Source organism: Phascolarctos cinereus, unplaced genomic scaffold, assembly GCF_003287225.1.
Source record: "Phascolarctos cinereus isolate Bilbo 61053 unplaced genomic scaffold, phaCin_HiC Scaffold_3;HRSCAF=262, whole genome shotgun sequence".
Classification (NCBI taxonomy): Eukaryota; Metazoa; Chordata; class Mammalia; order Diprotodontia; family Phascolarctidae; genus Phascolarctos; species Phascolarctos cinereus.
Window position 1 is genome coordinate 206,376,137 of NW_027555736.1, and position 19,794 is coordinate 206,395,930.

The 19,794-nt window shown below is 38.0% G+C and overlaps 1 protein-coding gene across 5 annotated transcripts in view; it reads left to right on the top strand.

Annotated features, from left to right (window-relative positions):
* The window catches only part of PPP4R4 (protein phosphatase 4 regulatory subunit 4), a 126,355-nt gene that overhangs the window by 101,383 nt on the left and 5,178 nt on the right, over positions 1-19,794 (top strand). For 3 of the 5 annotated variants that reach the window (XM_021000261.2, XM_021000258.2, XM_021000262.2), the window contains 5 exons: positions 3,682-3,754; positions 9,691-9,774; positions 10,070-10,163; positions 12,346-12,413; positions 16,192-16,336. In XM_021000261.2, the coding sequence (XP_020855920.1) occupies positions 3,682-3,754; positions 9,691-9,774; positions 10,070-10,163; positions 12,346-12,413; positions 16,192-16,336 (464 nt within the window). The remainder of the gene's footprint in view (positions 1-3,681; positions 3,755-9,690; positions 9,775-10,069; positions 10,164-12,345; positions 12,414-16,191; positions 16,337-19,794) is intronic. The other 2 variants (XM_021000259.2, XM_021000260.2) reach the window with 2 other exon arrangements.

Genomic DNA, 19,794 nt, shown 5'->3' on the forward strand with positions numbered 1-19,794 from the left:
GATCTTATCAGTACCCATCAGTGATCATCTCTTTGCAATTAATTCCAAATCTATATATCAAGGGGGCACCCACACTTAAGAAACATCTCCACCTAGATGTCCAAAACTAAACTCATTTTCTCCCCTTCCTCCCTCACCCCCAAAAAACTACCCTTTTTCAGAGCTTTAAAACTTCCTTGTTTCTGGCATTCTTCCAGTCACACAGGTTTAGAACTTTGGAATCATCCTTGATTTTTCCCTCTCCTTCACCCCTCATTTGCCACATCTTCTTGATTCTACCTCTATAATATCTCTCACTCATCCCCTCTCTCCACTAATACAGTCACTACTTTAGTTCAAGCCCTTATGACCTCTTACCTAAATTATTGTAATATCTTCCTGATCGGTCTTCCTGCCCCTCTCCAGTCCATCCTCCATGCAGCTACCAAAGGAGTATTCCTAAAGGACAGGTTTGGCCATGTTGTTCTGTTATTCAAAAAGCCCCAGTAGATCTCCATAACCTCTAGGATAAATACAGACTCCTCTGTTTGTCCCTCCAAGACCTGATTTCAGATGACTTTTCTAAGCTTACTATACTTGCTACACTTCATGCACTCTACATTGCAATCAGATTGGCTAGATTGATACAGGGCATCATTCCATCTCCATTCTTTTGCAGAGGCCCAGAATGTGCTTCTCCTCCCATCTCCTTTTTGAATCTCTAGCGACTTTCAAAGTTTAGCTCAAGTGCCATCTCCTACATGAGGCCTTTCCTGATCCCCCACCTACAAATTACTCCTTGGAATTGCATTGTATTTATGTGTATGTGTGTGTGTGTGGTATGTGTGTGATATGTGTGTGATATTGTTTCCCCCAATAGAATGCAAGCTTCTTGAAGGCAAGAACTGTTTCATTTTGTCTTTGTTTTCCTGTGCCTGTATATTGTAGCACTTTATAAATGCTTGTTGGTTAATTGACTAGAAAAATAATTTCCAACCTCTTTTCTACCAAATGTGCTCTAGGTCAAGCCTCTAGTCAAATTTGGTGTCAGGGAGTCCCCAGCCTATTCAGAAATAGCCAACCCCACATTCAGATTAAAAAAGGTTCTGATATGTTGACTACTATTTACAGCATAATTTCAGTGCCTGCTTTAAGTATCTATAACTAAGCTACGTAGGATTACCACCTGGTTTAGTGCTTTTCACCGCAGACGTTCAATAAATGTTGAAAATTGACTAAATAGAATATATTAAATCAAAGACTATGAAATAATGATAACATTGTTCTCAAACAAACATCCCTAAACTTATTCATCTAAATGAATGCTGTCTTTTAGCAGTTACATAGGGAAGCTGTGCATGTATTCTAGTGAACCTGTCTTTGTCAAAATTCATTTTTGGAGTTACCTTTTAGAGCCCTTTTATTAGCCACACAAGAAAATAAGTCTCATTTCTTCATAGTCATTTCTCAGTTTTGATTCCTCTAATCCCCCACCAAAAAATTTGATCAGATTTGATCATCTACTATATCCACCAGACTTGACTATGAACAACTTTTGGCTTAGTCTAGAATCAAATTTCAAACCTCAAAAGATGAATATTTGCCACCATTAATGATCTTCAAAATAATATTTTTTAAACATTGAAGGATAATTCAAGGCAATGTTGCTAGAATAAGTATGTAGATTGCCTCCTAAGGTTTTGAACTTTGAAGATCATAACTTTCATTTGAGTATGTAAGTTCTAGTATGTTTATTTTTTAAATTCAAATTTCCCCACATATAAGGTTAAGCAAATGAGACTATGCTTCGATAAGGTAAAATAATTAAGAAGTCTTAGTGATTTGAAATAATAGATGCTTAATATTTTGTTAAGTTTAGATACAAAACAGAAAATTTAAAATATGAGTAGGCAAACAAAGGGTTCTCTTACTTCAACTAATCCCTTGCACATCTAACATAAGGAAAATGAAGAAGTTCAACAGTTTGGTTTTATTGATGTTGTCGTTAAGAAAAAAATACTTTTTGAAGAGTTTGGAATTTTGTTACATTTTATGTGTCATTAAAAGTGATTTCTAAGAGACAATGAAAATGACATTTGATAAAGAGGAAACTTAAAGTCAAGCTTTTTAAATAGGCCATGATATCACCAAAGACAAAACTGATGAGCATGTGTTAACATAGATTTTCCATTTATACTTTCTTGAAAGTAACAACAAGGAGGATGTAAGCAGGTGCGAAAATAAAACTGACCAGTAATAAGTTTGTTTTGTTCTAGCAATGTGAATTATTTAAGAATATGCAAAGATAGGCTCCTTCCATTTTTTACATATCTCTAATGTGAAAACAGGGGACATTTTTTATGAACAGAAATTGGGGCATACAGAAACATGATTCTTCCCCTTTTCAGAAATAAAATGGTTGTGGGAAACACCACTTGTGAATGAAGAGGTGAACCATTAATTTGAGTGCCCAAATTACTTTTGCAGTAGAATGTCATGTGTAGTAAATCAAGAAATCTGGCACATAACTGAAAAAAATGCTGGCAATAAGAAAAAGTATTTTGTGGAATAAACAGTACTGACCTTAGCCAAAAAAAGTCAGTGAGCCAAAGATTATGCCTGATGTTATTTACTTGGTCCATTCACTGACTAGAAACAGAGATGCTTGCTTGACAATAATGGCTCAAACTGCTTGTCATGAGAGTTGAAAAGCCTAGTGGAAATAAAAGAAAAAAACCCCTATAAACAGCCCTATACAGTAACCTGAATGAATCATGGCACCATAGTTTTCACACTAGATAAAGCATAGCTTCATAGTGTACCTATGGAAAACAATGGTAGAATAAATTTAAAAGTAGAAGGGACTTAGAGATCATGTATATGACATGTCATATATATGACATGAAGTAAATAAATGTGAGATGTGGGAATTAAACCCACATCTTCTGACTCAACTCCAGAACTGCTCATTCTATTGTACCACCCAACCTCTACGTGCCTCACTCCAGTAACTGCTCATCCTGATGATGACCCTGAGTTATCCAAAAAACATTCAATTGTGTTCCATATCCATGAAAGCCAACAAAAGAGGTTGTGGATATTTTTCTTTACAAAGACAAGCCATTTTCTATTTAAGAAGTTCAGTAATCTATACTATTTGGAAAGTTTTCCATTTAAAGGTGTTTTTTAATAGTGTAAATATAAATACACAATCTTCATTTATTGAGAAAATTCAGTTCTTTGAATGGCTCACCCTTTCTTCTCTACATAATGCAAATCTTTTTATGGAAAACTAAGAAATTATTTTAATTAATTTCATTTACTTTCTACATAAACATTATTTTGAGAATTTTTTAAATAGAAATGAAATACCCTAATTAAACATTACTAATGTGAAAGACAGATATATTATTTATTTTGGCTGATAAAAGAGAATCTCTGAGTTTACTTTTCAGAAAATGTTGACTTACTGTTTTTGGTACATCTACCATGAGGAATTAAAAAGAACTCAGAAAATCTTGTGGCATCATTGAATGTGATTTGGAAGCACATGTTTTATGCTTCTAATGAGCTATTCATTTATAGGAAATTAAATGTCATTGTTGAAGCTTAAGATCTTGAAGCTTAAGATTTCATTACAGAAATTTTAAAATTTGCTTAACCTGTATTGTCTTAATTTTATGAATAATGTTTCAATAACAGGAGCAACTAGAAAAAGAGAAGCAGCAGAATGAGGGAAGACAAAATAGTGATAAAGTCTTTGAAAAGAAACAACGTAAGTCATTTGTATTCCTTACCTTCACTGTTTAATGATTACATTATGAAGAACAATACTCGGTTTTTAACTTGATAGGGACTATTACTCTTTTGCATTTAACAAGATGGTTTTAGCATAAGCATGTTTCAGAGTTAGGAAAAATATAAATTATAATGTTAATGAAATATGCAATTTTAGTTCCCTTTAAAGAAAAGATTAAGGATGGTAGAACTGTTTTGTTTTTGATGACACTAAGAAAGTTTGACTCAGTCTGTCCGTCAATAAACATTTATTAAGAACTTACTGTATGCCAGGCACTGTTAAGCACCAGGGATGCAAAAAAAGGCAAAAGTCAGTCCCTGCTCTCAGGGACAGTGTTATTGGAGAGACAACAAGCAAACAATTATGTGCAAACAAGCTATATGCAGGATAAATAAAAAAATAATGAAGAGAAGGAAAGCACTAGAATTAAGAGGAGTTGAGAAAGACTTCCCTTAGGAGGTGGGATTTTAGTTTGAACTTGAAGCCAAAGGAGTCTGTAGACAGAGGTAAGGAAGGAGAGCATTCCAGGCCTGGGAAAAGGCTGGAGAAAATGCTTGAAGTCAAGAGGTGGAGTGTTGGCTTTTCCTAGGAGTTTGGCTGAAAAATGGTAGTTAAGAATAATAGTTTAGGGCAGAGCCAAGATGGCAGAGTAAAAGCAGTGATTTGCTAGAGCTCTCCCCCAAACCCCTAGAAACACCTACAAAAAATGGCTCTAAACAAATTCTAGAGCAGCAGAACCCACAGAAAGATAGAGTGAAACAAATTTCCAGCCCAAGACAACCTGGATGGTTGATCAGAAAGGTCTATTGCACTGGGCTGGGAGAGGAGCACAGTTCAGCATGGGCTACACAGGCAAAGACCAGGCCTCAGCAAACCTGGAGCAGGCCTCAGGGGATTGAATCAAGGGCAGCTGTGGTGGTTTCCAGACTTCTCAGCCCACAAACGCCAAAGACAACTTAGAAAGTCAGTAGGAAAGGTCTCACCTCAGTGAGAGAAGAGCTCAGTCTGGCCCCAGTTCTGGCACAGCCCTGGGCCAGTGGCTGCTTCCAGAACTCTCAGCCCACAGACTGAGGGGGAATCAAGTGGCTGATCAGAGGTGGATTTCAGGGATCTCTTTGCTAGCACTGAGGCAGGATTCTCTTGCTTTGCCAGTACTTGGAACTGGGTCACAGTTCTGAGTGGCAGTCTGGGGGCAAGGAGGAGTGTTGGCATGATGGAGTTTGTAGTGGCAGTGAAGAAGGAATCCTCCTCACAGTTCCAAGGTAGAAAAGAGTGCTTGTGATCACTCATAGACAATAGCCCCGGCCAGGAAAGGAGTCAACACCTCTCCTTAGATTATATCACCTTGGAAGAACTGAAAATGTATAGGTCCCTAGAAGTATCTCTGAAAACAGCTGCACAAAACCCCTGAAGCTTGGGGTTCTCCACACTGGAAGCAGACCCCTACCTTAACAAAGAGTTTATAACTCAAGTAATTGGCTGGGAACATGAACAAACAGTACAAAAAAAAAAGTCAAACCATAGAATCTTACTTTGGTGACAAAGAAGATCAAAACATACAACCAGAAGAAGACAACAAATCAAAGCTCCTACATCCAAAGCCTCCAAGAAAAATATTAATCAGTCCCAGGCCATGGAAGATCTTGAAAAAGGATTTTGAGAAGCAAATAAGAGAAGTAGAGGAAAAACTGGGAAGAGAAGTGAGAGTGACGCAAGAAAATCATGAAAAACAAGGTCAACAGCTTGCTAAAGGAGATCCAAAAAATACTGAAGAAAATAACACTTTTAAAAAAATAGACTAGCCTAAATGGCAAAAGAGGTCCAAAAAGCCAATGAGGAGAAGAATGCCTTAAAAAAGCAGAATTGGCCAAATGGAAAAGGAAGTCCAGAAGCTCACTGAAGAAAATACTTCCTTAAAAATTAGAGTGGAGCAAATGGAAGCTAATGACTCTATGAGAAATCAAGAAATTATAAAACAAAACCAAAAGAATGAAACAATAGAACACAATGTGAAATATCTCACTGGAAAAACAACTGACCTGGAAAATAGATCCAGGAGAGAGAATTTAAAAATTATTGGACTCCCTGAAAGCCATGATCAAAAAAAGAGCCTAGACATCATCTTTCAAGAAATTATCAAGGAAAACTGCCCTGATATTCTAGAACAAGAGGGTAAAATAGAAATGGAAAGAATCCACCGATAACCTCCTGAAAGAGATCCCCAAAGGAAAACTCTTTGGGAATATTATAGCCAAATTCCAGAGTTCCCAGGTCAAGAAGAAAATATTGCAAGCAGCCAGAAGAAACAATTCAAGTACTGTGGAAACACTATCAGAATAACACAAGATTTAGCAGCTTCTACATTAAGGGACCGGAGGGCATGGAATATAATATTCTGGAAGGAGATAGGATTACAACAAAGAATCACCTACCCAGCAAAACTGAGTATAATCTTTCCATTGGTAAAAATGGATAGTTATTGAAATAGAGGACTTTCAAGCATTCTTGATGAAAAGACCAGAACTGAATAGAAAATTTGACTTTCAAATACAAGATTCAAGAGAAGCATGAAAAGGTAAACAGGAAAGAGAAATCATAAGGGACTTATTAAAGTTGAACTGTTTACATTCCTACATGGAAAGATGATATTTGTAACTCATGAGACCTTTCTCAGTATTAGAGTAGTTGGAGGGGAAAAATATGTATAGCTAGATAGAGGGCACAGAGTGAGTTGAAAATGAAGGGGTGATATCTAAAAAAATAAAATTAAGGGGTGAGAGAATTATACTGGGAGAAAGAGAAAGGGAGAGGTAGAATGGAGTAAATTATCTCACATAAAACAGACAAGAAAAGAAGCTTTTACACTGGAGAGGAAACAGGGGAAGGTGAGAGGGAATGAGTGAACCTTTTTCTCATTGGATTTGGCTTAAGGAGGGAATAACAAGGGGATAAGAGAGGGGGGAACAATAAAAGGGACAGCAGTTTGGGGGAAAGGATAATCAGAAGCAAATGCTTTTGAGGAGGGACAGGGTCAAAGGAGAGAATAGAATAAATGGGGGGTGGGATAGGATGAAGGGAAATAGAGTTAGTTTTTTACAACATGACTATTATGGAAGTGTTTTGCATGACTACACATGTATAACCTGTATTGAGTTGCTTGCCTTCTCAGTGAGAGTGGGTGGGGAGGGAGGAAGGGAGAGAATTTGGAACCCAATGTTTTAAAAACAAATGTTAAAAATTGTTTTTTCATGCAACTGGGAATTAAGACATACAGGCAATGGGATATAGAAATCTATCCTGCCCTACAGGAATATAGATGGGGAAGAGGATAAGAGGGGGGTGGGTGATAGAAGGGAGGGCAGATTAGGAGATTAGGAGAAGGGATATTCAGAATGCATGCTGTCTTGGGGTGGGGGAGAGGAGATATGCGGAGAAAATGTGGAACTCAAAATCTTGTGGAAGTGAATGTTGAAGGGGACAGAACCAAGATGGCAGAGTAAAAACAGTGACTTGCTTAAGCTCTCCCCCCAAACCCTTCCCAATAGCTGTAAAAAATGGTTCTAAACAAATTCTAGAGCAGCAGAACCCACAAAAAGACAGTGAAACAAATTTCCAGCCCAAGACAACCTGGATGGTTGATTGTGCCAGGCTGGGAGAGGAGTGTAGTTCATCACGGGTGCACAGGCAAAGACCAGGCCTCAGCAAACCTGGAACAGGCCTCGGGAGATTGAATCACAGGGAGCTGTGGTGGTTTCCAGACTTCTCAACCCACAAACGCCAAAGACATCTTAGAAGGTCAATAGGAAAGGTCTGTGACCACAGTGAGAGAGAAGCTTGATCTCAGCCCCAATCCCTGTGCACCCCTGGGGCAATGGCTGCTTCTAGAGCTTCCAGTCCACAGACTGAGGGGGAAATCAAGTGACTGATCAGAGGGGGATTGGAGGGATCTCTTTACTAGCACTGAGGCAGGATTCTCTTGCTTTGGAACTGGGTCACAGTTCTGGGTGGTGGTCCTGGGGCAAGGAGAAGCACTGGCATGGTGGAGCTTGTAGTAGCGGTAAAGAGAGAATCCTCCTCACAGTTCCAAGGCAGAAAAGAGTGTTTGTGGTCACTCATAGACCAGAGGCCAGGCCAGGAAAGGAGTAAACACCTCGCGCTTGATCGTACCACCTCGGAAGAACTGAAAATTTACAGGTCACTAAAAGTATCTCTGAAAACAGCTGCACAAAACCCCTGAAGCTTGGGACAGTACATTCTCCACACTGGAAGCAGATCCCTACCTTAACAAAGAGTTTAAAACTCAAGTAATTGGCTTGGATAATGAGCAAACTGCACAAAAAAAGTAAGACCATAGAATCTTTCTTTGATGATAAAGAAGATCAAAACATACAACCAGAAGAAGACAACAAAGTCAAAGCTCCTACATCCAAAGCCTCCAAGAAAAATATGAATCAGTCTCAGGCCATGGAAGAGCTCAAAAAGGATTTTGGGAAGTGAATGTTGAAAACTAAAAATTAATTAATTAATTTAAAGCAAAAAAAGAGGCGGAGTTTCTTATTCTCCTGGAACAGCCCAGGAGGCCAGTGTCTCTGAATTGAAGAGTACATGGTGGGGACAGCTAGGGGGTACAGTGGATAGAGCACTGGCCCTGGAGTCAGGAGGACCTGAGTTCAAATCTGGCCTCAGACACTTGACATTTACTAGCTATGTGACCCTGGGCAAGTCGCTTAACCTCGATTGCCTCACAACAATAAGAATACATGATGGGATATAAGGTGAAAGAAGACCAGAAAGGTAGGAAGAGTCTGGATTATAACGGGCTTTGATGCCAAACAGAGCATTTTGTATTTGATCCTGAAAGCAATGGAGAACCACTGGAATTTATTGAGTAGTGAGGTGAGGTGACATGGTCAGATCTGCACTGTAGGAAAATCACTTTATCACTTAGGTGGCTAAATGGAGGATGGACTGGATTGGGAAGAGACTTGAGGCAGGCAGACCCACCAGCAGACCATTACAGTAGTCCTGGCATGAGGTCATGAGGGTCGGCACTAGGTTAGTTGCAGTGTGTAGAAGGGAAAAGGGGGTATATTTGAATGATGTTACAAAAGTGAAGTTGATAGCCCTTAGCAATAGCTTGATATATGGGGTGAGAGTGAAGAATCCAAGATGACACCAAGGTTGTGAGCCTGGGTAACTGGGAAGATCATGTCTTCCTTTACGATAATAGGGAAGGTATGACAAGGGAAGTGTTTAGAGTGCAAGATAATGAATTGAGGCACCTAGATGGCGCAGTGGATAGGGCACCAGCCCTGGATTCAGGAGGACCTGAGTTCAAATCCAGCTTCAGACACAACACACTTACTAGCTGTATGACCCTGGGCAAGTCACTTACCCACTGTCTAGCCAAAAAAAAAAAAGAAAAGAAAGAAAGATAATGAGTTGTTTTGGACAGATTGAGTTTAAATTGTCTACTGGACATTCAGTTCAAGATGTCTAAAAGGCATTTGGAGATACACAGTTGGAGGTCAGCAGACAGTCAGGTAGATTTGGGAATCATCAACACAGAAATAGTCATTATATCCACGGGCGCTGCTGAGGTCACCGAGTGTAGCACAGAGGGAGAAGAGAGGACGGCCCTAGGCAGACCCTGAAGGACACCTGTGGGTATAGGGCGTGGCCTGGATAAAGCTCCAGCAAAGGAACAGTGAGATAGAACCAGGAGAGAGTGAGGACTGAGCAATGAATAACTAAGTCTAAAGCATATAAATAAGGATGTATGAAAAAAAATACTGAGATTTAGGTGGTATGTGAAGAAACAGCTTTTGTAATCTCATTTCCTGTTATATATGTATAGAGTTCAGTAAAATTTGAGTGATAAAAATAACGAAAGCACTTTCACCAAATTGCAGGTAGAGACAGTAAAACATCAGCTGTTCTGCCGAAAACCATTCCTATGAGTGTTGCGGGATCATCTTCATGCACCCCATCAACAAGTAAGGAACAACTTCCTTTTATGCTGCTTCCTTCTTTGTATACACATTAGTTGTGGGAAAAGAGTTGGTACATGCAATTAGAGGACATACCAGAGACTGTACCTTTTGCATTTTCTTGTTAGTTGTTTCCATGTTCTTTGGTAATATGTAGGGTACAATTGAAATGTCTTATTAGATTATCTTCCAGATATTTCAGTTAGTCTTCTCTGACAGAACAACTTAGATCTTTTTTTTTGTTAGTGAAAGTGAAAAACAAATCACAGTTTAAATGTTTATTTTTACTTATTTCCTCCAGGCAAAGAAGTCAAGAAATCCAAATTGGTAAGAAGCCAGTCCTTCAGTAGTCAAGCTCTTCACCCTAAATATGGCAACTTAGAAAAGTGTACTGGGTATGTCTTAAGTTCTGGCCCTCTACTCTGTAAGCAACAGTTATAAATCTTATCCTCTTGCTCTAATTCATTATTTTTGCTTAGAGTTACCTGATCCTAAGGGGAAAAATTACAGAATTGATTACAGGCTATCCAAAGGTCAAAAGTTCATCTATTTCCTTTGGTGTTGTTCAGTTGTTTTTAGTCATGTCTGACTCTTCGTGACCCTGTTTGGAGTTTTCTTGGCAAAGATACTGGAGTGATTTGCCATTTTCTTTGCCAGTTCATTTTATAGATGAGAAAACTGAGGCAAACGGGGTTAGGTGACTTGCCCACATAGCTCTTAAGTGTCTGAGGCCAGATTTGAACTTGGAAAGATGAGCCCTCCTGACTCTAAGACTGGCACTCTATCTATCCACTGTGCCACCTAGCTGCCCTACTTCCTTTGTTTTCAGTTCAAAATTTATTAAGCTATCAACCACACATAAGGCTTTGTGAAAGACACTACAGATAACAAAGATAAGATACAGATTCTGAAGTTAAAAAAAAGCTTACAGCCTAATGTGGGAAGATACCTACATATAATAATAACAGGATTTCTGAGCTGGAAGGGACTGCAGAGGTAATCTAGTCTAATCTATCCCTAAATAATAACCTCTCCACAAACGTCCCTTGTTTACAAGGGATCATCCAAGGTGTACTTGTTCAAATGAGGTTGCACCCATTGCCTCCAGAGGTCCACTTTCAGAGAGTTTAATTATTAGTAAGTTTTTCCCTCCGTTAAATCTAAACTTACCTCTTTCAATGTCCATCTGTAACTATGATATAAATAACTGTGATATGGAGTAGTGTGCGGAAAGTAACTGCAAAGGAGAGGGCCGGAGAAAGGGTTCTGAGAAGTTGGAGGCAAGGACGGACCACTTTTACCTAATGGTGGTCAGAGAAGGCTTTGTGAAAGGCTTCATGATTTCTAAGTTGGCCTTGAAGGAAGTGAATAAGCATACATTCTTTACAAGAACATCACTTTAAAAAGCTATTCAATCCACCAATTTGTATATGAGTAGGACCACTACCAAAGATGCCAGAGCGTGGAGGAAGCTGCCTGTCTTAAAACTGTGTAACATCATATATAGGAGTCATAACATAACTTCATTTGGATGGAAGGAGCTTCATTGCTCTAGACATGTAACTTCTAAAGGATAAAAAAAGCCTCAGTCCTGTTGGTACCATCATTCTGTGATCTACAGTGGTCTACACCAGAGGTGTCAAACACACAGCCCACAGGACTCCCAAATGTGGCCCAAACCAGATTAAAGTGTAATTAGGAAATAATAAAATAAGTAAAAACATAATAAAACAGATAATATTACATTGTAAAGCTTAAGTTGGTGTGGGGCTGCAAGGATCTTTAGGTATCTTTAGTGATGCCCGTTTGTATTTGAGTTTGACACTACTGGTCCACACCATTGTCTATTAGAAGGCCTGCAGGAAGAGGACATTCCTGGACTTTAAATACAGAGATAAGTGAAGGGAGAATCTGTGTCATTCAAATGAATGCCTATGTCGTTTTGGTGGGGTGTTTTTGTAACATGTTAAAAGCATGGCAGCTACATTTAAATTGGTAAAGCAATAAGAAGGAAATAGGAAGGAGTCTATTAAAACTACAAGTAAAGTTTTGTAGAGAATATGTTTCTAAAAGTCTTTTAGTCTTTTCCAATTTTGTAAGAGTGTGTTTCTAACATTTCTAACAGACAATTGTTGGAGTCTAATGAGAGTTCTTAGTCAATAAGAAAATCCCAGGATGGGGAATAAAAAGAATAGAGATTTAGATCAGTTTAGTACAAAAGGGACTTGATCTGCAGAGATGAAAATGTTTACAAGAACATTTACCTGTCTTAAAGACCCCAGCTGCATGGAAACTAACATTTCTATTAAGCTGCTTCAAAGGTGCAAGTTAGCATTCAAGGTAGAATTCAAGTGTCTGTAGTAAAACAATTTTCTTGGGAATGGGATATTAAGACTCTGTCAAATATTTAATTTGCTGAAACGTTTGATTTGGAAAATATTTACCAAGATAGAAATAGAATGTATATTAATTTTAAAACTCTACTAACATAATATATCCATATGCTATCCACTATATGTCTGAAAAAAGCATGTTCCTGCATTTTAAATGTTCCATAAAATTTATTTTCTCTTTTAGTAAAAATTCTACAACAGTATATGCAACTTCTGTCTCAGGGACTGGAAAATCTGTGCTTTCATATACTGGTAAGTGTCTGAACTGTAGGAAGTCTTAAGTTTGATAACTTGAACTTAACCTAGTTAAACATTTCTTCACTTCTAGGTACAGAATTTTCTCTTAAGTCTGTGCCTTCATCAAAACCCTATGGAAATAAAAACTTTTTCAAGTAGGTGAAAGAACACTTGAATATACTGTTTGGTTTTTATAGTGCTATAAGCCAACTACTCAGTCATTTGAAGAGAGAAAAGACAAAATGTCAGGATGAATGACATCACAGGCTTTGAGGGCCAGTTTAGACACAGACTAAAGGTTATAACAGTAACTTCTTCCAGAAGTTAATAAATGATAGGAGCTATTATGTATTTATATCAGACTTCATAAAGTAATAATAGAACTTATATGATGAACATTTTTATATTGACAAAAGAAAACGTAGAGTTAAAATTGGTAGTTGCTAAAGATGTCCTTTTAACTTTCTACATTGTAAGCATTGGTAGAGATTTCTGTTGATACTGAATCGGCTTCCTCTTTTCATTGTCCGCAGCAGTGAATCTACTTAAAGGTGTTTAAAAATAACAGCAAAAGAATTAAAAGGCTCTGTAACCTGCTTTTCTTCCTATGCTCAGGTTTTATATTTAATATTCATATATCTTTCCCATACTTTTCATGATGTCCTCTGTATATTCATAAAGACAGTAGATGCCCATATTCATATTGCTCAAGTATAAAAGGCATTAAAAACCCACTGAAATATCCAGGGACTCTTGGTAATGCAAATGTCAAGCTGCCTTTAACATGAACTGAGCAAAATTAAACAAGGAATCCTTAGCTAGAGGTTTGTGAATTATTCAGGCTTTGGGAACTTAAATTTGATGCCTTTGGCAGGCAATAAATGTACTTCCATTTTCGGCAGGAGTGGATTTGCATCACATAGTCCAAGTTGAAGATAATTTTGAATAGCTTTACAGGTTTCAACAAATTTTGTCAGGGTCAACCAGCCCTTTCACAGGTTTTTCTGCAGTAGAGTTATGATGGACAAGAAAGTCTTTGTCCTGATATACACTGATAAATGAGATAAGTAATTTTTAATTGATCATATAAATTAATTTTTCTACTTTACTTTGCCAGTACATACCTGGCCTTCAAGGTTCAGAAGAGAATCTCTGGAATCTACCATCAGTGAGCATTGGGTATATTGCATCATGATGGAAGGAATAGTGGATCACCTCTTAAATCCTATGATTCTGCTGATTCATTCAAAAATACTTTATTGGTCAAAATATTTATATCAGTTCTTTCAAAAGATGGTTTATATAAACCTTAAAAAAAAAGTCAGTTGAGGGGGGCAGCTAGGTGGCGCAGTGGATAGAGCACCAGCCCTGAAGTCAGGAGGACCTGAGTTCAAATCCAGCCTCAGACCAAACATTTGACGTTTACTAGCTGTGTGACCCTGGGCAAGTCACTTAACCCCAATTGTCTTTTAAAAAATCAGTTGAGGATTAAGAAGGAAAATGAGATGGCAAGAGACTTGTGAGTCTAAAAATCAAATATGTTTAAATAGAAAGAAATGAGCTTTTTTGTTGTTGTTTTTAAATTCTGATTGGACTGTAAGCTCCTTGAGAGCAGGGGCTTCATTTTGTTTTTCATTGTATTGCCAGCACTTGGCACAGTGCCTGGCACATAGTGGGGCCCTTAATAAATGCTTATTAACTGACTTAATGAATTTAAAAATTTATTAAGGTTCTACTGTGTTCTCGGTGATGTGCTAGATGAGGGGAATACAAAGACAAAAATGAAACAGCCTCTGGCACTCAGGGAGACAGAATATGTACTAAGTAATTTGGTCAGTGGAGGCCACTTGAAGCTGGATGTGTCAGAAAAGAATTCATGTAGGAGATGGTACTTGAACTGAGCTTTTGAAGAAAGAAGGAGTTCTGAGAGGCCAAGGAGAGGAAGTTTTGCATTCTAGGCATGGGAGACCAGCTGTGGGAAGACACAGAGATTATGATAAGATGGAATTTCACATGTATGGAATAGCCACAAGGTCAATTTCACTGGGTTGTGGAGTGTATAAATAGAAATAATCTATAATAAGGCTGGAAAGGTAAGTTAAAGCCCCATCAATCTGCCCTGGCTCCAAATGCCAAACAGAGGAATTTGAATCTGATCTTAGAGGGAAGGACTGGAATTTACTAAGCAGAGAAGTGACATGCTCAGGCCTGTGCTCCAGAGCTACCATCAGTTTGACAGCTATGTGGAGGGTGGACTGGAGAGGGGAGCCTCACTGGGAAGCTAGTGTAATAGTCCAGGTGAGAGCTGATGAGGAGGACCTGGAGGAGGACCATGGCTCTGAGAGTGGAGAGAATAGAATAAATGTGAGAGAGGTTGTGGAGGTGGGTCAGCAAGACTTAGCCAGCTGCTTGGATGCACACAGCGAGGACAAGTGATGAATTAGGAATGACGGAGGTGGTGAGTTCTGTTAACTGAAAGGATAGTCGTCCTCTGGCCAGAAGTAGGAAAGTTTGGAAGAAGAAGAAAATGTGTTCTGTTTTGAACATGCTAAGTTTGAGTTGCCAAACATTTTATTTTGAAGTGTCCATAAGGCAACTGGTGATGTGAAACTGGAGCTCAGCAAAGAAATGAGGGCTAGATACATAGATCTGGGAATCATCTGCATAGAGATAATAATTGAACCCATGGGAGCTAATGAGTTCACTAGAGAGAGAAAACGTAGAGAGAAAGAAAAAGTTTCCAGAATACAGTATGCCAACAGGTAGGGGCAGGATACAGAGGGTGATCTAGCCAAGAAGACCAAGAAGGACAGGTAAGAGGAAAATGAGAGAGAACAGTGTAATGAAAACCAAGACAGAGTATCTAGGAATGGGGAGTGGAGGAGTCAGCAGCATCAGATGCTACAGAAAGGCTAAGAAAGTGAAGAGTTGAGTAAAGGCCATTCAATTTGGCAATTGAGAGATCATTTGGTAACTTTGGAGAGAGCGGTGTCAATTGAATGGTGAATTCAAAAGCCATATTGCAAAGGGTTGAGAAGTGACTAAGAGAGGAAGTGGAGACTTCAAGGGCACATAGCTTTTTCTAGGAATTCATCTGTGAAAGGAAGGAGAGCTTTAGAATGAGAGTTTGAGAGGATGGTAAGATCAAGTGAAAGTTTTTAAAGGATGTAAAGAACTAAACACGTTTCTAGGCAACAGAAAATGAATCAGTAGAATGGGAGAGAGAAAAGATGAAGGTGGAGGATGATTGTGGGGGCAGTCTGCCAGGGAAGACATTAAGGACTGGGGTTAAGCGTATATGTAGAGGAGCTGGCTTTGGCATGTTGAAGGGCCTCCTTTTCATTAGAGAGAGGAGTCAGGAAGGAGAGGAGAATTGTGGATGACATCAAGGGGTTTTAAGGTTCAGAGTAGAGGAAAAGAGGGATCTCACAGTGAAGAAACTTCATTTTCTCAATAAAATGAGATGAGATCCTCTCTTGAGAAGATAGGTGGAGGAGATAGTGTGGGAGAGACTTCATAGTAAATCTATTTTACATAATAATTTCCTATAATCATTTTTCTGTATATAACTACATAAACGTATATGTGTGATTTTATATATGTGTGTATATATAATGTATAATGTATGCATGTATATATGAATGTATATTTCTTTTCAAAGATAATTCATTTTAGTAAGTTGGCTTAATTACAGTATATACCTAAACTATAGACCTGAAATTTTAACCAAAATTCATGGCACTTTATGCTTAAAGGTAAACCTTTCATTAGTCTACATGTGAATATCTTTCAGATGATTCATTCCGGACCCGCAATTCCAGTGGTAATGCATCTCTTTATTCTAATACCTCCTTACCAAGTACTTCCCGTAACATAAATAACTCAGTTGACCAAAAGAACAATGGAAGTAAAGATACTCAGTCTCGAAAGGCTACCTTGTAAGTGATCAGTTGTTGGATGGTACTGCAAAGTAAAAGTCCTCATTTTTATTTGTACAGCTTCCAAGTTCCCTTGAAAATAAATGCCTGAAACATGGAAACACAATACATTTTAAGGGGAGAAATTTTAGATGTGATAAATAATATATGACAAGAACATTGTAATGTTAGTGAAATCTGCAGAAGCCATTACAATTGGTTTCCGTAGTGCAAAATTAAGCTAATATTTGTCTCTTTCCTCATTGATCCAACTAGTCATCTCTGACTAAGTACAGGGTATTGGATGAAGCTTCCTCATTGTGGTTTCTTTCACCTGATTCATCCACAATCTTACAGTCAGAAAGATTTTTATGGTTGAAAATCAATTCTGTAATTGTGTCTTTAAGAAAATATGCTTATGAAATTGCAGGGTTTGGGGTTTTTTTTTTGTTAGTTCCAGTAATTTGGTTGGCTTTGCTGCCTATGCTTTTGCCTGAAATGTGAAGACAGCATCATCCTCTAAAAGTGCATCAAAATCCTGTAGAAGTGCATCAGATTGAAGTCATCTGAGCTGCTTGAAAAACAATCATGTTATTTTTGTGAAACTCATTTTCCCAAATCAGAATTAGAGAAAATTTGATGTTCTCCTTTTCCTTAGCAGCCCTTTTTTTTTACTCATTTCAGTCATACTTCTTTCTCAAATTGTTGAAGTTCTAAATACTTTGAACTGAACTTTTATAACAGCATCCAAAGGGGAAGGTTGATTAGAGTTTTCACAGCATCAGAATAATTTTAATGCAGAATACCAATTATCCAAGTGGTTCAATTAAGAGATCTAAAATTTGTTTTGTATTTGTCATCATATCAAATTATACTTCAGAATTACTTTCTTTTCATGTTAATGTTTTAATATGTTCTAGTAACTATTCATGAGCAACTTTCAGAGACTCTATTATGAATTCTTTCCATAGGCTTATTTGAAGTTAGAGAAAAGACTACATCTTTCCCACTTTCCTTCTTTCTTTCCTCCTCTTTCTCTCCTCCCCTCTCATCCCCTTTTCCCCTTCCTCTCTTTCTCTCCCTCCCCCTCCTCCCTTTTTCTTTCCTCTTCTCCTTCTCTCTCCCTCTCTCCTCCTTTCCTCTGTCCTCTCCTCCTCCTCCTCTCCCTTTACCTCTCTCCTTCCTCCCCTCTTTCTGTCTCCTTCCCCCCCGTCCTTTTCTCTTCCTTTCTCTCTCCCTTTCTCTCTAGCTCTCTCTGCGAACTTCTAATAAGCCATACCATGTATCAAGGTATGGATGCATTTTTTTAGGATATCTAACTCTATACAAGATTTAGCATCAGTAAAATATAACTTAAAGAAAGAGACTGAGTGTACAAGAATTTAAAAAGGTAATGTACCTACCTAGTTAATAATATTGAAGGTCTTTACCAGCCCTAAAATCATACCAATAGTAATTTTGGATTAAGAAGAAAAGCTCTTATGCTGTTTAAGGATATAGGTACCTTTCTCTATAACTTTAGCACTCTATTCATTGCTAAATATGCATGCTAGAAATAGATTTTTACCAGAAGAATCTGTTTAAATCCAAGAGGCTAGAGTGGTACCGTGAAATAATGGAAAGAGCCATGAACTGGTTAGGCTATCTGACTTCTAGTCCTGACCATGTATATGCAACCCAAGTAAAGAATAAGAACCTATAAGAATTTAAAAAATATAGCACACCTAATTAGTAATCAATAATTAGGTTGAAAGTTTCTTTCAATCACTTTCTCTCTCCGGGCCTCAGTTTCCTCCTTTGTGTAAATGAAAGGAATGGATTAGATATTCTCCAAAATCCCTTCAAACTATAACATTTCATGATTCTCTTGACAGAGGAAGGAGCAAAGTTGAGTTTGTAATAGAGTTTATAGCCCTTTCGTAATTTTCTTAAAAGGAAAGAAACGTCTTCACATGAAACTTGGGCAAATGAAGACTAAAGATTTCCTTAGGATCCTTCCATTAGGAAATCTATGTAATACTACCAGAATTTATCCTTTCCCCCCATCTCGAATTGTTTGAATCATCAACTTTAAATCCCATGTATAAGGAGAGGAAGAAGCTGAAATCTCTAAGAAAATGGTAGTTTGCTCTTTTCAGGGTTCCTATCTCTAACCGTCCTTTTGTTCTTAAAGACTATTTTTATGCCAACAGGCTGCTTTCTCTCCTGTTCAAAAAACATCAAATCAGAGAACACAGAATCTTTCGAGTAGGAAGGGACCTGAAAGATTATCTAGTCCATTTCATAGATGAGGGAAACTGGGATGGTATGTGGGGGTGGGGGTTAGTGAATTGTTCCAGGCCACACAACTAATTAGTGGTAGAGATAAGATTAAAACTTCTTTTTACTACCAGTCTAGTTGTCATCACATTATACCATGCTGCCTCTTAAGGAATGGGGATAAAAAAAAAATTCTTTCCAAGAGCAATTTCAGAATTTTCTCTCTGAATGAACTGAAAGAGAAGAACTCTCTATACTCATTATGCTGATTACTCAGCAGAAACAGGAGTGACATGTTCCTGGGGAGACATGTACACAAATACCTTGAAAAATTGTATGATTTCAATTTAATCTTCCTCATAAATGTGTATCTGTGTCACGGGTACATTGTTATGAAGCAGTAGTCCCACTGAAGCCTTACCTAGTCAAACTGTGCATGAATTTTTATTTTTAGATCTGGCCACCACATTTTAAGAGAGACACTGACAAAGCTTGTCCAAGAGGGTGATAAGAATGCTGAGGGGATTCAATGCCATATCACGTCATGGTTAGTTGTAGAAACTGAGGAAGAGAAAAATTAGTGAAACCAAAGTTCCCGTAGCAACATTTCTGAATAGCTCTCAGGTTGATGAATTATTTAGATTTAATGTCTTTGACCCCCAAAGGGAGAACTAGGGACAAGAAATGAAAGTCACAGGGAGGCATATTTCATTTCAATATAAAAGAAATTTTCCAAAAAACTAGAGCAATTCAACAGTGAAATGGGCTGCCCTGGGAGGTAGTAAATTCCTCATCACTTGAGGTGTTTTGCAAAGCTTTTATGATCACTGTTAGGCCTATTAAAAAACAGATTCAATTAAAGCTATCTATAGTCATATAAAAATGTTCTAAATCACTATTGATTAGAGAAATGCAAATCAAAGCGACTCTGAGGTCACACCTATCAGATTGGCTAATAGGACAGAAAAAAAATAATGAATGTTGGAGAAGATGTGGGAAAATTGGAACACTAATGCATTGTTGGGGTTATGATCCAACCATTCTGGAGAGCAATTTAGAACTATGCCCAAAGGGCTATAAAATTGTGTATATACCCTTTGATCCAGCAATACCACTTCTAGGGCTATGTCCCAAAGAGATCATAAAAATGGGAAAAGGACCCACATGTACAGAAATATTTATAGCAGCTCTTATTGTGGTGGCAAAGAATTGGAAATTGA